The sequence below is a fragment of the Schistocerca gregaria genome, chromosome 2, assembly GCF_023897955.1.
Source record: "Schistocerca gregaria isolate iqSchGreg1 chromosome 2, iqSchGreg1.2, whole genome shotgun sequence".
Taxonomy (NCBI): domain Eukaryota; kingdom Metazoa; phylum Arthropoda; class Insecta; order Orthoptera; family Acrididae; genus Schistocerca; species Schistocerca gregaria.
In genome coordinates, this window is record NC_064921.1 from 955,496,793 (window position 1) to 955,515,057 (window position 18,265).

The window sequence follows — 18,265 nt, forward strand, 5'->3', positions numbered from 1 at the left end:
ATTTCCAGGCTCATTTATAAAATAATGTTATATCTTGCTTGGGATTCTTTTTTGTAAAGAAAGTCTGTAAACTCTTTTTGCTTTGTAAACTCTTTAGAATTTTGTGAGTCCATTAGAATGTAGGTAGTAGTGGGCATCCTTCAGATGGAAGTAGACGTTTTTCTAAGTTTGTCAACAACGATGTAATTTGTGGTGAGATAGAAGTGAAAATTGTAAAGTCAGTGTGATTTAGAAGAATGCGATAAAATAAAAAGATGTTCATAATGACAGGCAAATTTTCATCAGTTATTCAGTTCAACAAGAACCCGTAATGTTATAAAATGACAGCCTCAAGTATGTACCCCTAGACAAGACCTGGAGCCAACAACAGCAACCACAAAATAGTGAAATGTTTTTCTTTTGTATATCTTACACCTCTTGAAGCTTTCCAAATTTGTACAAAGACACAGAATTTTAATAGTGATATATGTGAGGGTAAGATTACATGGCAGAATGTTATTTCTGAAGTGCTTTTCACCTCCAGGAGTCTAAATGACTTCTCTCTATAGTGTAACATAATTATCATAATTTAATGACCTCAGTCACCAAAAAGTGTTTTGCAAAATAACAATTTTGATGGTGGTGTTAAATACATACCCACCCTTGACTCTTTAAGATGGATCTCTGCAGTATTTTATTGCCAAACAACTGTAATGTACCTAGAACTTGAGTACATACAGGTCACAACAAACAGAATATTAGGTGCTTCTATATAAGTTCACAACTTCCTAATTACTGAAGTAGGAGGATAAAAATGACAGCAGTTGACATATAAAATGAGCAACAACACTACAGTTTGCATTTGTATAAAAATGCCATTACAGTATTTTTTTCCAATGTAGGCATTGTGAGAAAATACATGGATATAGATACAAAACTATATTATACACAAAGCTTTAGCTATCTTGTACAAACATGATAAAACCAGACCACTTTCTTTTACTGTACAAAAATATTTTACTCAATACAGAAAATGCATATAACTATGACAGTGATGCTTTTTTCAAGTTATCTGTCTTCTTCTAAGTAATCACATCATCTTCAAAAATGTAACCAACTTTCTTCAGCCCTAGAAAGAGAGAAATAAACTCATGTAAGAAACAGTAACTTCTCCATGATAGTAAAATCATAATGTTTCACTATGAACACTCACCTAATACCACAGGTTGACTGAGAACATAGGAAAGCCACTCATTTAGATCTGTTTCTTTTCCAGAGCCTCCCAGGTCAGGGGGCAACCAGTCAGGAGTTATGTGGCTATGTAGTGATTCCATGTCATGTCCATGTAAGAACAGCTAAACAGAAAATATTTCAAACTAACAAGTAATCACATGTATCTTTTTGATATGGCTAACATCTGTTTAAAGATATTCTCTTTCGCAAATAAAAATATAATAGCTGAGCCAGTGCAAGAAGATCCCTCACATTTGCAGTGGGTGGAGTGCTGCAGTTCACGCACCTACCTCAATCAGTCATGCAACATGTTTTTGTTAACAGCTCTATGAGAAAGTTATGAAGTGAACCACTTGCAGAAAATATTCTGTGGTGATTATTAGGATTCATAAAACTTTCAGAAAAAAGGTTTTTTGTCAACTAGATGCAAAGCAATCAAAGTATTTGACTCAGATCGTAACATAAGAACAATGAAGAGAAAAAGAGGCAGTCTGTTAGAATATGGGATTCTGACAATTTCATTTATGGGGGAATGAATTAGAAAATTTCAAGTCCGTGGCCACAACAGGGTTGCTTTTATGCATATATAATCCAAGACGAAACCTAGGAGTCTGCAACTTGAAAGGGCACATGCCACAACATTTAGAGTATTACATGGAATAATGTACAAACTAATCTCAATAAAATGGGAGAGTAGTTTAAAAACAGAAGTTCCAAATGAAAATTCTTTTCCTTTTCTTAATCTCCTCAAGTCATTAAATTTTCATTTGTTTAGTAAATTGTTATACATGTAAATAACAATCCTTAAACATTGCATTATGGGTTTTTAGTTTGAATTTTGCCCTAAAATGAGTTATCATAAAATCTAAAATTTCACTTCACGTCGCCTGAACATTCAGTGTAGCAATCTGTAGATTTTGACTACTGTCCTGAGCCACAAGACTGGGCACACACATTGATATGAGTAAACAGAAGATGCAGTAATGTAATAATAATAAACATTGATGCTGCGGCAATCATATGAAATATAGAGACAAAAATTGTGGATACCTGAAGAAATATTCTGAGTTCTGAGTTAAATAATCAGTGCAAATTTGTGTGAGATGTCAAAGGGTACTGACTGTGTGTAAATTGACTACAGATATTGTCAATTTATGTTTGAAGAAAGAGGTTCAAAAGGAAAGTAGTGTCAGAAAGAGAAATGTGAAGGAACTGAGAGTAACCATTATTAGAAGAAATAATTCAGCACAGAGGAATATTGAGGCCAGTGGCATGCATCCAATGGATGTGAAGTAAGCACTGCTTACACAGCCTAAACTGGAAACAATAGTGAAACTAATGCAAACAATGAAGTTCAAAAGCATTCCTAACATAGGCTGGCAAACTTTTAGTTAGCACTGCCGATTTTTCATGAGTCTCACCAAAATTTGTAAGATTGTGCTCACTACAAGTTACAGTCTGGGTAAGGTCTGAATGTTCCCTGAATGGGTTGTACAACTGGAAACAAAGCTTTTGGAGGATGGTTACCTGCTACCTCCAGCCACCAGCTCCCATGGTGAACTGACTGCAGGCACTGGTATAAGGTTATAACTACTAAACATAATAATTTCTTTTCAACTGCTGCAGAAAATGTGCTCATTGTTAGTAAAAAAAAACTATTTATGTATGTAGTATACAGTTTTGTATTATCTCAACACCATAAACAGAGCTAACAGTTTCTTCTATTGGTGGGAAGGTAATCAACCAAGTACATTGCTTATCACACTGCTGAGCAGCAAATTTGTGAAAGTTGGAGCAGGGCAGCACCAGAGGGAATGCTGGACTCTGCTGCACAACTTTGTTGCCAGTAGTTTCAGAGACAAGAAGAACGTAATACAACTGGGTAGACCTATAACTGAATCACACATCACAACTATAAATCCATATCACAGTTAAATATGCATCTATACAAGAGCAACAAGTGGTTATCAGGATGCCTAATACTTTAAAGCTGAAATATGCAATCATTCAGAACTCATACATCTTCTCAGTGAATGTGACAAAAAGCTGAAATTTCATTCAATAGGTTCTTCTGTGTTTACAGGAGCATCATCTCTAATAGAAAATGGCTTGACTGCATCTATTTCAAACACATTCATGAATAAAATAACAAAGGAGAATAATGAATTTTGTCTAATTTATTCTGGGTAATGTAACTGATATGTACAATTTCTCGCAGGACTTCTTGATGCTAGCTGTCATAGCTGTTAGTCACTTAAATTAAAGGTTTATAAAATCCTCGAAAGAGCTCAGAGTTTTGACGGAAATGCAAATGGATGGTCATTTCAATGGATTCCAGTCAAGAGTGATAAACATGTTTCTTGTCCAATGGTCATTCATCATTTCACTGAATGCAGTTCTATTGCAAGCTGTGCCAAAGATCAAAGGATGCAGGTTTTTTTCCTCTCTTCCACTAGTCTACCTACCTTTGTTTCCAAGTAAACAAAAAGAACTGGGTTCTACACTGAAGAGCCAAAGGAACTGTTACACCTCCCTAATATCATATAGGGCACCCGCGGGCAAGCAGAGGTGCTGCAACACGGTATGACAAGGACTCGACTAATGTCTGAAGTAGTACTAGAGGGAAATGACTCCATTAATCCTGCAGCACTGTTCATAAATCCATAGAGTATGAGAGGGTGGACATCTCTTCTGAACAGCACAATGCAAGGCATCCCAGATATGTTCAATAATGTTCATGTATGGGAGTATGGCGTCCAGCAGAAGTGTTTAAACTCAGAAGAGTGTTACTGTAGTTATTCTGTAGCAATTACGGATGTATGGGGTGTCACATTGTCCTGCTGGAATTGACAAGTCTGTCGGAATGCACAATGGACAGAATGGATGCAGGTGATCAGACAGGATGCCTACATACATGTCACCTGTCAGAGTCATATTTAGATGATTCAGGGGTCTCATATCACTCCAACTGCACAAGCCCTACGCCATTACAGAGCCTTCACCAGCTTGAACAGTCCCCTGCTGACATGCAGGGACTATGGATTCATGAGGTTGTCTCCATACCTGTAGATGTCCATCCCCACGATACAATTTGAAATGAGACTCTTCTGATCAGGCAGCATGATGTTTCATTGAATGGTTCACATGCTGACACTTGTTGATGGTCCAGCATTGCAATTTGCAGCTCTTCTGTCATGTTGAATGCTTCTCCTCAGTTGTTGTTGGTCCTGTTCTTGTAGAATCTTTTCCATCTGCAGAAATACTGAGATTAGCTTTTTTACCAGATTCCTGATATTCATGGTACACTCGTGAAATGGTCGTACAGGAAAATCCCTGCTTGATCACTACCTCAGAGATACTGTGTCCCATCACTTGCACATTGGCTATAACAGCACATTCAAACTCACTTAAATCATGATAACCTGCCATTGTAGCAGCATTAACTGATCTGACAACTGTGCCAGACACTTTTTGTCTTATATAGGCATAGCCAACCACAGCATCATATTCTGCTTGTTTCCATATCTCCGTATTTGAATACGCATGCATATACCAGTTCTTCGGTGCTTCAGTGTAGATGAGGAAGTAAAGAAATGGCTGTCTAAAGTGTCAGCTATGTGGTGGAGTTTTGCATTCTCTGTGTGAGAACCTTAAACTGCAGTCACTTGTTTCGTGAAAAGCCTATACTGCTGTGCAGGGATTTGAAATCATGATGCAAGAATTCATTTCAGTTTCATTCAACATACTTTAGCAGACTGTTTCCCTTTCACTGACACATTATTTGATATATTTCAATCTGGAATTTATGACATTAGCTAATGTATGATAAAATTAATGAATTTGAAGAACTGTTGAAAATTAAACACGACGGACTTGTGAGAATATGGGAAAAACTAATTCATGGCCATCATACACATTAACAGGTAATTAAATGTCATAAGAATAATACTTCTGTCATTTTGGTAACAATCTTTGGAATAAACTAGTAGAAATTTTTTTACACAGTTGTTTTTTATTGTTTAAGAATAAAGATAATGGTGGCGTACATTTCCTGAAAAATGCATAATGAAAATGTTGATGAATTCTTGAATTTTGTTGTCAAATGGGCTCTAGACTGCATGCTATGAAATTATAAACCTCTTTGAACTTATTTAGACTACTCTTGCATCCAGTGCCTCAGCCAAGAGAAACCTCTCAGTTATGAAAAAGGTAAAAAAAACTATGTATGCACTTCATACCCTCAAGAACAGCTTACAATGTTAGCTCTATTATTAATTGAAAATGATTTCCTATGGAAGCTGATGTCTTGAGTTTTAAGGCCCACCGAGCGAGGTGGCGCAGTGGTTAGCACACAGGACTCGCATTCGGGAGAATGACGTTTCAATCCTGTCTCCGGCCATCCTGATATAGGTTTTCCATGATTTCTCTAAATTGCTTCAGGCAAATGCTGGGATGGTTCCTTTGAAAGGGCATGGCCAATTTCCTTCCCCATACTTCCCTCACCTGAGCTTGCACTCCGTCTCTAATGACCTCGTTGTCAACAGGACATTAAACACTAATCTCCTCCTTCTTTTATGGCCCAGTGAGCAACAAAATTGGTAGAAATGTATTACCATATTTAAAAATGAAATTTTATTCTATTGTAACTGCTTATCCTGACAATAAGTTCAGTACATACCACTGATCAAAGATATGGATCCCAACTCCCCTGGTGTAGATCCACCAAGTATCTAGGCGGGTAGGCGGGACCCTGGACTCAAGAATAAGGTGGAAACCCCACATAGACAACGTCCACAGGAAGGTCTGTGCCAGGATATCTATCCTATATCCTATACCCAGTCCTCAACACAACCATCTCCCTTCCCTGCTCTGTAGGAGTAAATGTCAATCAGGCCCCTATACGGCCAGCAACAGAGTATGTGTGCCCTGTCTGGGGATACGCAGCAAAGCAGCATCTGGACAAACTCCAGAGGCTGCAGACCCACACCCTCAGGAGGGCACTGCATCTACCCATGGGACTCCCCACCAACGATCTGCACACTGCTGCCAAAATCCCCCTCCTCAAAGAAAGATTCCAAGATCTGGCAAGGACTTTCTATGAGAACTCTTCCAGATCTGGAAATAACCTCATCCACTGCTTAGGTCAGCATGACATGTCCCATGATAAGCACAAATGCACGATAATGATCTTCAATGATTAAGTTGATGAGAAAAATCCCAAAATTTCCATGTCCTAATACCAATCCTTAATCCTTAAAATACCCAACATCTCACCAACCTCAGGCAAGTACAAGGCAGGTTTTTCTCAGTGATAATTTTGTCTGGTCAGTAATGAAAGATAAATTTGCCTTAGCATAAGGATTTGTTCCTGTGGAGTGTTTTTCAGTAGAGTAAATTGGGCATTAAATAAGCAGAGCAGGTGTTTATTTATTACATAATGAAACAATAATGAAATAAGAAAGAGAGCCTGTCTCTGCAATAGGGATATTATTTGACAATGCACTCCACTTGTTAATTAAATGAGAAAGGTTAGTAAAATAATGGTGGTGACAGACATGACCGACAAGGGAACCTCCCCATCGCACCCCCCCCCCCCCCCCCCCGCCTCCCTTAGATTTAGTTAAAAGTTGCCACAGTGGATAGTCCTTGAAAAACTGAACACAGATCAATCGAGAAAACAGGAAGAAGTTGTGTGGAACTATGAAAAAATGAAAAAATAAGAAAAATATACAAACTGAGTAGTCCATGAACAAGACAGGCAACATCAAGGATAGTTTGACCTCAGGACCACCGTGGTCCCGTGGTTAACGTGAGCCGCTGAAGAACGAAAGGTCCTTGGTTCAAGTCTTCCTTCAAATGAAAACTTTAATTTTTTATTTTCAGAGAATTATCAAAGATCAGGCACCCACACATAATCAACTTCACTCTCCAAAATTCCAGGACATGTTCAGATTTGGTTTGGCGTAGGCAGGATTTGACGGTCTACACACAGAAAAATTTGAAAACGTTAAAAACATATGTTTTGACATAGCACAGGGAAAAGTGGGCGACTGTGAAACTGTTGGATTCATTTGTTGCAGTTTATGTGACAAACTCTTATGTTTTCATCAGTTTTTTGGGAGTAATTATCACATCCACAAGAAAACCTAAATCGAGCAACGTAGAAGAATGTTTTTACCCATTCGCCAAGTGTACAAGTTAGGGGGGTGGACAACGTATTCCTGTCATGTGACGCACATGCCGTCACCAGTGTCGTACAGAATATATCAGACGTGTTTTCCTGTGGAGGAATCGGCAATCAAATGTTTTCGGTTCCCATTGGAGAGGCACGTCCTTTCGTCTACTAATCGCACGGTTTTGCAGTGCGGTCGCAAAACACAGACACTGAACTTATTACAGAGGCGTCAATGAACGAATGGACTGATTATAACTTTGTGAAAATAAAGAAAAACTTCTTGCTCGAGGGGAGACTTGAACCAAGGACCTCTCGTTCCGCAGTTGCTCATGCTAACCATGGGACCACGGCGCTCCTGAGATCAGATTATCCTTGATGTTGCCTATCTTCGCATGGACTACTCAATTTGTATATTTTGCTTATTTTTTCATAGTTCAACATAACTTCTTCCTGTTTTCTCGATTCATCTGTGTTCAGTTTTTCAAGGCCTAGCCACTGTGCCAACTTATAACTAAATCTGAGGGGGGGTGCAATGGGGAGGTTCCCTTGTGAGTAGTGACCAATGGTGTGCTCTGAAGTTGTTTTTTTGGGGCATCAGCAGTACCAGGACTGGACGTGATGGCCCGGCAAATCTGCTTTTTAAGTAGGCTGGCGGGGTAACTACGTCCAGTAGAGGCTGAGGTGAGAATGGTGGTGTATTGCTGTAAAGAGTCTGCACCTGGACAAATATGTTTGCCTCAAATGCCAGGGCTGTACAGGAGGGAACATTTGACATGCAAAGGATGGCAACTGTCAAAAATTAAGTACTGTTGTTTGTTAGTAGGTTTAATGTGAACAGAAATATGTAGCTGGCCTTTGGTAAGGATGAGACCAACATCAAGAAAAGAGGTTCTAGATTCAGAATAGGACCATGTGAAATTTATTTGGGAGAAGGTGCTAAGAGAGTCCAGGAATTTTAACAGGTCAGCCTCACCATCTCCACAATATTCTTCTCAGACCTTATGCTATTCATGCAGCCATCTCCCTAAAGTATGGCTCCTATTCCTGCGATCATCCCTGCTGCAAGAATTGCCCAATGCACACTCCTACCACTACCTATACCAGCCCTGTAGCTGAGAAAACATATAATTTCTAAGGTACAGCCACCTGTGAAATGACACATGCCGTATACCAGTTGTTATGTAAACACTGCTCAGCCTTTTATATTGGCATGACTACCACCAAATTACAGTTAGGATGAATGGGCATAGGCAGAGGGCATATACAGGCAAAACAAAATATCCTGCTGCAGGGCCACAAGTAGAACTAAGGCTGCAACACATCCTTGGTTCATTCCACCCACCTTGCCTTAATTTACATTAATTCATCCTGTCTCAGCATTCCTTCACAGTTTTCTACATCTTTCATTTCTTATCTGTCTATTTTCTGCTCCCTCCCACCTGTGTTATGTACAATGCACTTAGCTTTTCTCTCTTATTAACTCATGCATAATGTTTAAGTGGTAATCTCTGTCTTGCATATTACCCTGTCTTCCACCTTCAAGCTCTCAGGTTTTCAGATCTCTTCCAGTACAGTCCCCAATGATAAGTCTTTCCTTCTCATCCCATTTGGTAAGTCTCTTCTGAGCCGCAGTTCTGGGTGACTTTCCTGAAATCTGCACCTTTTCCTAGACCTCCCCAGTCCTTTTCCTACCACTTCAACCCTTCTGTCTGAAGAAGGAGTCACTGGATCCAAAGGCTTGCCTAATTACAACCTTCTTTTAAGCATGTGTTTGGTGCCTTTTATCTTAAGTAATAATATTGTTGGTCTGTAGTTTATTTTTAAAGCTATAGACGCCCAACTGTGTGTCTATTAGGAGCCTACAAGACATCTGACATGTGAGAGTATCGAAAAGGAGGAAGCAAAGTGCATTAATAAAATGTGAATGCATCCTGATAACTTATAAGTAAATTAAATTTTAATACATTATAAAAACTATGTAATAGTATTTGGAAACTTACCCTTTTCTGCATACGTTCATTAAGGAAACTCTTGAATAGTGAAAATACCAGACCAAAAATTGCTGGTTCATTTACAACATGGACTCCATTTATTCGTATAGGAAAGCAATTCTGTAAATGAAAAATTTTGCTTTACCAGTGTTATTATAGTGCTAATATATTATTAATAATATACTCAGTAGAATGACCCCATTCAGTGATCTATTATCTGACAAAAATAAAGAAAGAAAGGAAAGACATTCTCTCAGCAGTCAAATATTGAATCTTTTCATCCTCTGTCCTCTACGCTCAATACCACACAGTATAGAAAACAAGCAATGTGCTTTTCTACTGATTATATTATGCAATCCTGACAACTCTGTGTTGGAATTTTAATGTAAACATATCGCCAGAATTTCACAGTGCTGCTACAATAGTGTATTTATGACAAAAGTTTACAGCTATACTCTAACCAGTATGCAAATACAAAGGAAGCGATAGCACAGTGTGTGGCCACAGATCGGGTAGACAAACAAAGGAAACATCATCATCATAAGGTGTATTTAAATTCTGGGACAACAACAGAGTAATAGTAGTTGGCAGAGGAGCAAATGATTGCCAAATTAATACCAGATTTAAAGCCCTGGTTCACAAATGGCATAATTACCATAAATATGAACATATGAAAATTGTAAATTTAGCAATACATAGTAAAATATTCTTATAAATTAAAATTTGGAAGAGTAAATTATTGCACAGCGATACAAAAGAGTGACCTTCTGGTATACTTTTGACATTATATTGACAATCTTGGTAACAACAATATTCATGAGCTAATAAAATAAATGAATAATATGTATTTGATCATATCCTTATATGATTCAGTGCAAGCATCAGCACACTGAATCATTTGTTTGGATAGTTTTCCCAGTCTAAATAGCATAAGAGTAAGGCAATGTACATTCTCTCATAATGCATGTGATTTCAGAGAGCGTGTCCATACAGTTCACAGCCCTGCTTATAGAGGCCGCCTGGGTCAGCCAGCCGGTGTGCTCTGGTGAGCTCCCAAAGAACAGCATTATTCAAGCAATCACAAATTAGTGCTAGGCTTATTCTTTCTGTTGTATTACTGTTGTCCAGTCAATGTGCTCAGTGCTACACAGTGCTATCAGAATATTATGTGTTACTCTATAAAGTATTGTGTTCCATAAAGCATGTTTTTTCATGGTATAAACAGTAAATTCATTTATTACTCAGAAAGGTGCTGATGCAATTGCTGGCCCTGCTAAATCCTGCTCTCATTTATGGAATGGCACTTTGATTTTGGAGACTACTTCCGATTCACAGGCACAACAATTGTGTGTCACCTCGCTTCTCCATGGCTGTCCTGTTCATGTCGAGGCCCATAGAACTCTGAATTCTTGCTGTCATGCTATGTACATTAGACTGCTTGATGGTCTGACCAAGGTTGAAATTTAATCATACCTTTCTGATTAGGGTGTCATTGCCATTCATCATGTAATGAAAAATGTAGATTCCTCCTTAGTGCCCACCTGCACCCTTTTTCTCACCTTTGATGGAGGGGTGCTTCTGTCCAAGATCAAAGCAGGCTATGAAATTATCACAGTCTTCCAAACCCGATGCACTGCTACCATGCTAGAACGTCTTGTTGACACCCAGCCAAATATGTAAACCACGGTAAGGATGCACACGAAGACAAATATCCACCTCCTTCTCCCCGCTGTATCAATTGCAGTGGCGGCCATGCTGCCTCCTCTCGGGCTTGTCCCATGTATCTTGATGAGAGGGCTGTCCAAGAGATCCAGGTAAAGGAAAAAAATGCCTTACTCAGCCACTCGCAAGCTATTGGATAGTCACAAACCTGTGTTCTCCCACCTGACACTTATAGTTCTGTTCTTGCTACCTCTCGCTCCATGAAGGACATGACCACGCAGACATGCGACCTCAAATTCAGCTCTGAGGTTGTGAAATAGCCCAGTGTCGAGGTAGCATCACCATCCCCTCATACAGCTGTGCAACAACCCATCAAACTCTCGCCTCAAGGGGCGAAGCCACCAGCTACACAACCAGTAGGCCAGAATGGACAGAAGGAGTGCTCCTGTCAAGACTTCTTATATCCCTCCAGCCAAACAGCATCTGAGTCCTCCTCTCCTAACTGGAAAGGCTCAAAGAAGTCCAACAAAGGCAAACGATCTTCTCCTTCATCGAATCAAAGATGCTCTTTGATGGTGTTGCCATGTGATACCTTAGCCTGACCAGTCCCCATGTCGCTGGTGTGCACCACCGACTCTTTTTCTGCGCTGGACTCCACAGACCAACAGCACAAGCAAGCTGATGCTTCTGTAGACCTCATGGAGCATGATCCTCCTGCTTCTGTGCCCTGTAGGAGCAGTTCTTTGCAGGCTGTCACTCGGCAGCCGCCAAGGTGACACCACTGCATTTCTTCACCGTCATGACTCTCCTCCAATGGAATGTTCATGGGCTTTGATCCCACATATAGGATTTATGGCTGCTTTTAGCATTGCCATGTCCCCTTGTACTCTGCCTTCAGAAAACAAAATTGCATCCTCATAACTTCTTTGAGCTTTCACATTTCTTCCCAGTTTGTTTTGATCTTCCCCCTGAGGTCGGCATTCTGTCTCATGGGAAAGTCATGCTGCTCATAAGGGATTACGTTCGTAGCCAACCCATCTCCCTGACTACCCATCTTCAAGCTGTTGCACTTCACCTTTTCCTTCCTCACCTGACTTTTTCCCTCTGTACCATTTATGTCCCTCCATCATTCAGTGTCACCGGGGCAGACTTCCTTCAGCTTATTGGCAGCTACCTCCCCCATTTCTGCTACTCAGTGACTTTAATGCACATCATCCCCTTTGGGGTTCTCTCAGGACCTGTCAGAGAGGAGCCCTCTTGGCTGATCTTAATCAACTAAACCTCTCCTGTCTTAACACTGGAGCACCCACATTCCTTTCTGACTCCTTGCACACCTATCCCCATTTTGACCTATCATTCTGCACTGCCCAACTTGCCCATCGTCTTGAGTGGTCAGTTCTTTCTGACACCTGCTCGAGCGACCATTCATTTCCCATGTGCTGTCCATTTGCTGACTCCAACCCCACCTGCGTGCATATCCATACCCAAATGGCAGCTTACTAAGGCTGACTGGCAGCTTTACTCCTCCCTGGCGACCTTCTAAGAACAAGATTTCCCAAGTAGTGATGACCAGGTGAACTATCTCACAAACATTATTCTTACTGCTGCAGAACATTCCATTCCTCGCACTTCCACTTTACCACGCCCTGTCCCAGTCCCATGGTGGACTGAGGCACATTGCGACGCAATTCGCGCTTGGAGACGTGCTCTCCGCATTTTTAACCGTCATCCTTCGATGGCAAACTGCATTCATTATAAACATATGCGTGCAAAGTGACGTTCCGTTCTTCGGGACAGCAAAACAACTAGCTGGATTTCATTCACAGTTCCATCCCTTCCTCTTCTGTGTGTGCCAACTTCTGACGGCTCTCTGGGACCAAGATCCATTCGCCAATTTCCGGCCTGACAGTAGCAGACAATGTCATTATGGACCCTATTGCTATCTCCAACTCCTTGAGCCGCCATTTTGCGAAAATTTCGAGCTCTTCCCACTATCACCCTGCCTTCCCCCACCGGAAACGAAGGGAGGAGGCTCAGGCGATACCCCTCTCTTCTTAGAATTACGAGTGCTACAACGCCGTCTTTACTATGAGGGAGCTGGATCATGCTCTCAGTTCATCCCGATCCTCCACCCCAAGGCCAGATGCTGTCCACATTCAGATGCTGCAGCACCTTTCTCTTGTGGCAAGCACTTTCTGCTTAATACATACACCCGCATCTGGGTAGAGGGCACGTTTCCAGGACGTTGGCGTGAAGCCACCGTCATACCTATACCTAAACCAGTAAGGACAAAAACCTTCCTTCTAGCTACCCACCCCCCACCCCCCCCCCCCCCCCCCCCAAAAAAATCTCTCTACCAGCTGCATTTGCAAGGTGATGGAACATATTATTCATGACCGGCTGACATGGTGACTCGAGTCTCGCAATTTACTAATGCCTGCACAGTGTGGATTTCGAGCGCGCCATTCTGCAGTTGACCATCTCATTTCTTTGTCCACCCATGTCATGAATGGTCTTCTTCGTAAATCCTAGACTGTGGCTGTCGTTTTCGATTTGGAGGTCTACGACACCTACACAATGGACATGAATGGATGCACGTTATCAGACAGGACGCTTACGTAAGTGTCACGTGTCAGAGTCGTATCTAGACGTATCAGGGGTCCACACCATTACAGAGCCTCCACCAGCTTGAGCAGCTCCCTGCTAACATGTAGGGTCGATGGATTCATGAGGTTGTCTCCATACCTGTACACGTCCATCCGTTCGACACAATTTGAAACTAGAGTCGTCGGACCAGGCAACGTGTCGAGCTGGTCGCTTAGAAACTGGCCACAAATTTCCAAATTTCGAGACAAATGTTTCCAGTCATCAGCAGTCCAATGTCGGTGTTGACGGGCCCAGGTGAGGCGTAAAGCTTTGTGTCGCTCAGTCACTAAGGATACAAGAGTTGGCCTTCAGCTCCGAAAGCCCATATGGATGATGTTTCGTTGAATGGTTCAAACGCTGACTCTTCTTGATAGCCCAGCATCGAAATCTGTAGCAATTTGTGGAAGGGTTGCACTTTACGTGCCACTGTCATTACCTCCCTTTTCTGTTCCAGTCGTGTATGGTTCGCGAGAAGAACGACTGTCTGAAAGCCTCCGTACGTGCTCGAATCTCTCTAATTTTACATTCGTGGTATCCTGTGTAAGTAGGGGGAAGCAATATATTCGATACCTCATCCAGAAACGCACCCTCTTGAAACCTGGCGAGAAAGCTATACCGCGATGCAAAACGCCTCTTTTGCAGAGTCTGCCACTTGAGTTGACTAAACATCTCCGTAACGCTATCACGCTTACCAAATAACTCTGTGACGAAACGCGCCGCTCTTCTTTAAATCTTCTCTATCTTCTCCGTCAACCCGACCTGGGACGGATCCCACACTGATGAGCAATACTCAAGTATAGGTCGGACGAGTGTTTTGTAAGCCACCTCCTTTGTTGATGGACTACTTTTTCTAAGGGCTCTCCCAATGAATCTCAACCTGCCACCCGCCTTACCAAGAATTAATTTCGTATGATCATTACACTTCAAATCGTTCCGTACGCATACTCCCAGATATTTTACAGGAGTAACTGCTACCAGTGTTTGTTCCGATATCATATAATCATACAATAATCTATGTTAAGGATCAGTTGCCACTCCCTGCACCAAGTGCCTATCCGCTGCAGATCTTCCTGCATTTCGCTGCAATTTTCTAATGCTGAAACTTCTCTGTGTACTACAGCATCATCCGCGAAAAGCCGCATGGAACTTCCGACACTATCTACTAAGTCATTTACATATACTGTGAAGAGCAATGGTCCCATAACACTCCTCTGTGGCACGCCAGAGGTTGCTTTAACGTCTGTAGACGTCTCTCCATTGAGAACAACATGCTGTGTTCTGTTTGTTGAAAACTCTTCAGTCCAGCCACACAGCTGGTGTGATATCCCGTAAGCTCTTACTTTGTTTATCAGGCGACAGTGCGGAAGTGTATCGAACGCCTTCCGGAAGTAAAGGAAAATGGAATCTACCTGGGAGCCTGTATCTAATATTTTTTGGGTCTCATGAACAAATAAAGCAAGTTGGGTCTCACCCTTCGCTGTTTCCGGGATCCATGTTGATTTCTACAGAGTATTTTCTGGGTTTCCGGAAATGACATGATACGCGAGCAAAAAATATGATCTAAAATTCTACAACAGATCGATGTCAGAGATATAGGCCTATAGTTTTGCGCATCTGCTCGACGACCCTTCTTGAAAACTAGAACTACCTGTGCTCTTTTCCAATCATTTGGAACCTTCTTTTCCTCTAGAGACTTGTGGCACACGGCTGTTAGAAAGGGGGCAAGTTCTTTCGCGTAAGCCGACTATAACACCATGTTGAAACTCACTTAAATCTTGGTAACCTGCCATTGTAGGAGCAGTAACCGATTTAACAACTGCGCAGGACACTTGTCGTCTTATATAGGTGTTGCCGACCGCAGCGCCGTGTTCTGCCTGCTTACATGCGTACCTCTGTGTTTGAATACGTATGGCAATGCCAGTTTCTTTGACGTTTCAGTGTAGAATGAATGTGAGACACAAATTAAAGTGGTTACTCCTAGAAACCATTTGGTGATTTCTATGTTGCGGATATTTTGTCAGCAGAAGATTAGTAGAAATCTCGCGGCACACCTGACATTATTGGCGGCACGCACCAATGTGTCGCTACACGGCAGTTGAGAAAAGCTGCACTAGACCGTAAGCTGCGGACAAACCTACGATGAATAAAGTATAGTATTCAGAATGAGATTTTCACTCTGCAGCGGAGTGTGCGCTGATATGAAACTTCCTGGCAGATTCAAAATGTGTGCCGGACCGACTCGAACTGCCAGGAAGTTTCAAAGTATTGTATTCACGAAGAGTGAAGGAAGTGAGTGAAACAAGAGCGTGGAAGAGTACTGAAGGCGTCGACCTCGGCGCAGCTGAGCACTCACCGCGAGGTAGTGGACCATGGTGCGCGCGAAGCCTGGCGAGAGCGCGCGCAGCTGCTCGAGGCCCAGCCCGCGCAGGTCGAACACGGCCTGCACGCCCGACAGCTGCGCCGCCGGCTCCAGCGCCGCCACCTCGCCGCACAGCCCGGCCGCCTGCAGCAGCTCCTCGGCCTGCCAGCCTGCGGGCCGCCACCGGCCGAGGCGCAGCAGCAGCAGCCGGCGCGCGCGCACCTCCAGCACGCCAGAGGTCATGCAGCGCCGCACCCACGGCCGACTCGGGCGCCGCCAGCCGGGCCCGCGCTGCCGCACGAACTCCTCGTACAGCTGCGCCTGCGCAACAACGGTCACCTCACTCAGGGAGGCGGCTGCGAGCATTGAAGTCGCGCGGAAGGCGTGCGTCGGTGCTGGGATACCAGAAAGTATTAGTCTTAGTCAAAGTGGCTACGTTTGGGAATCGTGACTGTGTGGAATAATTAGTGATTTGTATTTTCCGTTACCAGTCGCTTTTATTTGATTCATGTTTAATATATTGCAATGCAAAATTTGAAATTTTCCCTGCAAATCAACTGTTGAAAAATATTTCGGGCTTGCAGCCGGTCGTCGTAAACTTCATTACAAGATATTTCGGCTGGACAACTGCCAGCCATCTTCAGGTGATCCGAACGAGAACTGACAAACATGTTTTTTTTTTCTTTTTTTCCTTTATTGTTATTTTTATATCTGTTACAGGTAGGCCATCAGCGGCACAGTACGCCGCTCTTTGGCCACAGAGAAAACAAAAGATACAAATGAAGACAATTATAGAATAAATATGGTGGATACATAAAAGGAGACATTGTTGTTGTTGTGGTCTTCAGTCCTGAGACTGGTCTGATGCAGCTCTCCATGCTACTCTATCCTGTGCAAGCTTCTTCATCTCCCAGTACTTACTGCAACCTACATCCTTCTGAATCTGCTTAGTGTATTCATCTCTTGGTCTCCCTCTACGATTTTTACCCTCCACGCTGCCTCCAATGTTAAATTTGTGATCCCTTGATGCCTCAAAACATGTCCTACCAACCGGTCCCTTCTTTTTGTCAAGTTGTGCCACAAACTCCTCCCCAATTCTTTTCAATGCCTCCTCATTAGTTATGTGATCTACCCATCTAATCTTCAGCATTCTTCTGTAGCACCACATTTCGAAAGCTTCTATTCTCTTCTTGTCCAAACTAGTTATCGTCCATGTTTCACTTCCATACATGGCTACACTCCAAACAAATACTTTCAGAAACGACTTCCTGATACATAAATCTATATTCGATGTTAACAAATTTCTCTTCAGGAACGCTTTCCTTGCCATTGCCAGTCTACATTTTATATCCTCTCTACTTCGACCATCATCAGCTATTTTACTCCCCAAATAACAAAACTCCTTTACTACTTTAAGTGTCTCATTTCCTAATCTAATTCCCTCAGCATCACCCGATTTAATTTGACTACATTCCATTATCCTCGTTTTGCGTTTTTTGATACATACACTTTTAAAATACATGGAGCCGTTCACATGCGTAGAGTACAAGATAAAACTGTACAGATACGCGAATGTTGGAGCACAAAATGAATAACACTGGAACACTTGAGCACAAACAACACCACACACAGAAACACAAGGCGATGATCTCCGGCGCGCAAATGTCTACTGAGCGCGTACGAGTCCAGGGACCTGCCAAGAGAGGAGGAGGGGGGTAGGAGAGGGAGAGAGGAGAGCAGAGAGCAGAGATGTCAATGGCAGGGGAGATAGGGGGGAGGAAAGAAGGGAGGAGGGGGGTAGGGGAAGCCCCTGGGGAAGAGGGGTGGAGAAAGGGGGGATGGAGGGAAAAGGAGGGAGGGTGCTCAAAGGAAAAAACATAGGAATGAGGAGAGGAGGATCAAAGTTGGTAGGAGGGGTAGATGGAGGGGAGGAGGGCATCATCAGGGAGGGGGAGCTGGCGGAAGCCACCTTGGGAGAGGGTAAGGAAGGTGGAGAGATGGAGAGCAGATGGGACGTGGAGATACAGACGCGGCAGCAGGTGGGGGTGGGAGAATATGGGTGACACAAGCGGGTGAGGAGGATCGAGTTTACGGGAGGTGTAGAGGATCCGTATCCGTTCGAGGAAAAGGAGGAAGTGGGGGAACGGAATTAGGTCGTACAGGATCCGCGTGAGGGTGGGGAGACGAATGCGATAGGCGAGGCGGAGAGCATGGCGTTCA

At 42.6% G+C, this 18,265-nt stretch overlaps 1 protein-coding gene across 1 annotated transcript in view; it reads right to left on the reverse strand.

The window, feature by feature from the left end:
- Positions 1 to 834: 834 nt before the first annotated feature.
- LOC126335432 (clavesin-1-like) overlaps positions 835 to 18,265 on the reverse strand; it is a 149,779-nt gene continuing 132,348 nt past the window's right edge. The window contains exons 3-6 of the mRNA XM_049998713.1: positions 16,040 to 16,366; positions 9,388 to 9,498; positions 1,193 to 1,334; positions 835 to 1,108 (exon numbers count right to left, since the gene is read on the reverse strand). Coding sequence (XP_049854670.1) covers positions 1,062 to 1,108; positions 1,193 to 1,334; positions 9,388 to 9,498; positions 16,040 to 16,366 — 627 coding nt within the window. The 3' untranslated portion in view covers positions 835 to 1,061. The remainder of the gene's footprint in view (positions 1,109 to 1,192; positions 1,335 to 9,387; positions 9,499 to 16,039; positions 16,367 to 18,265) is intronic.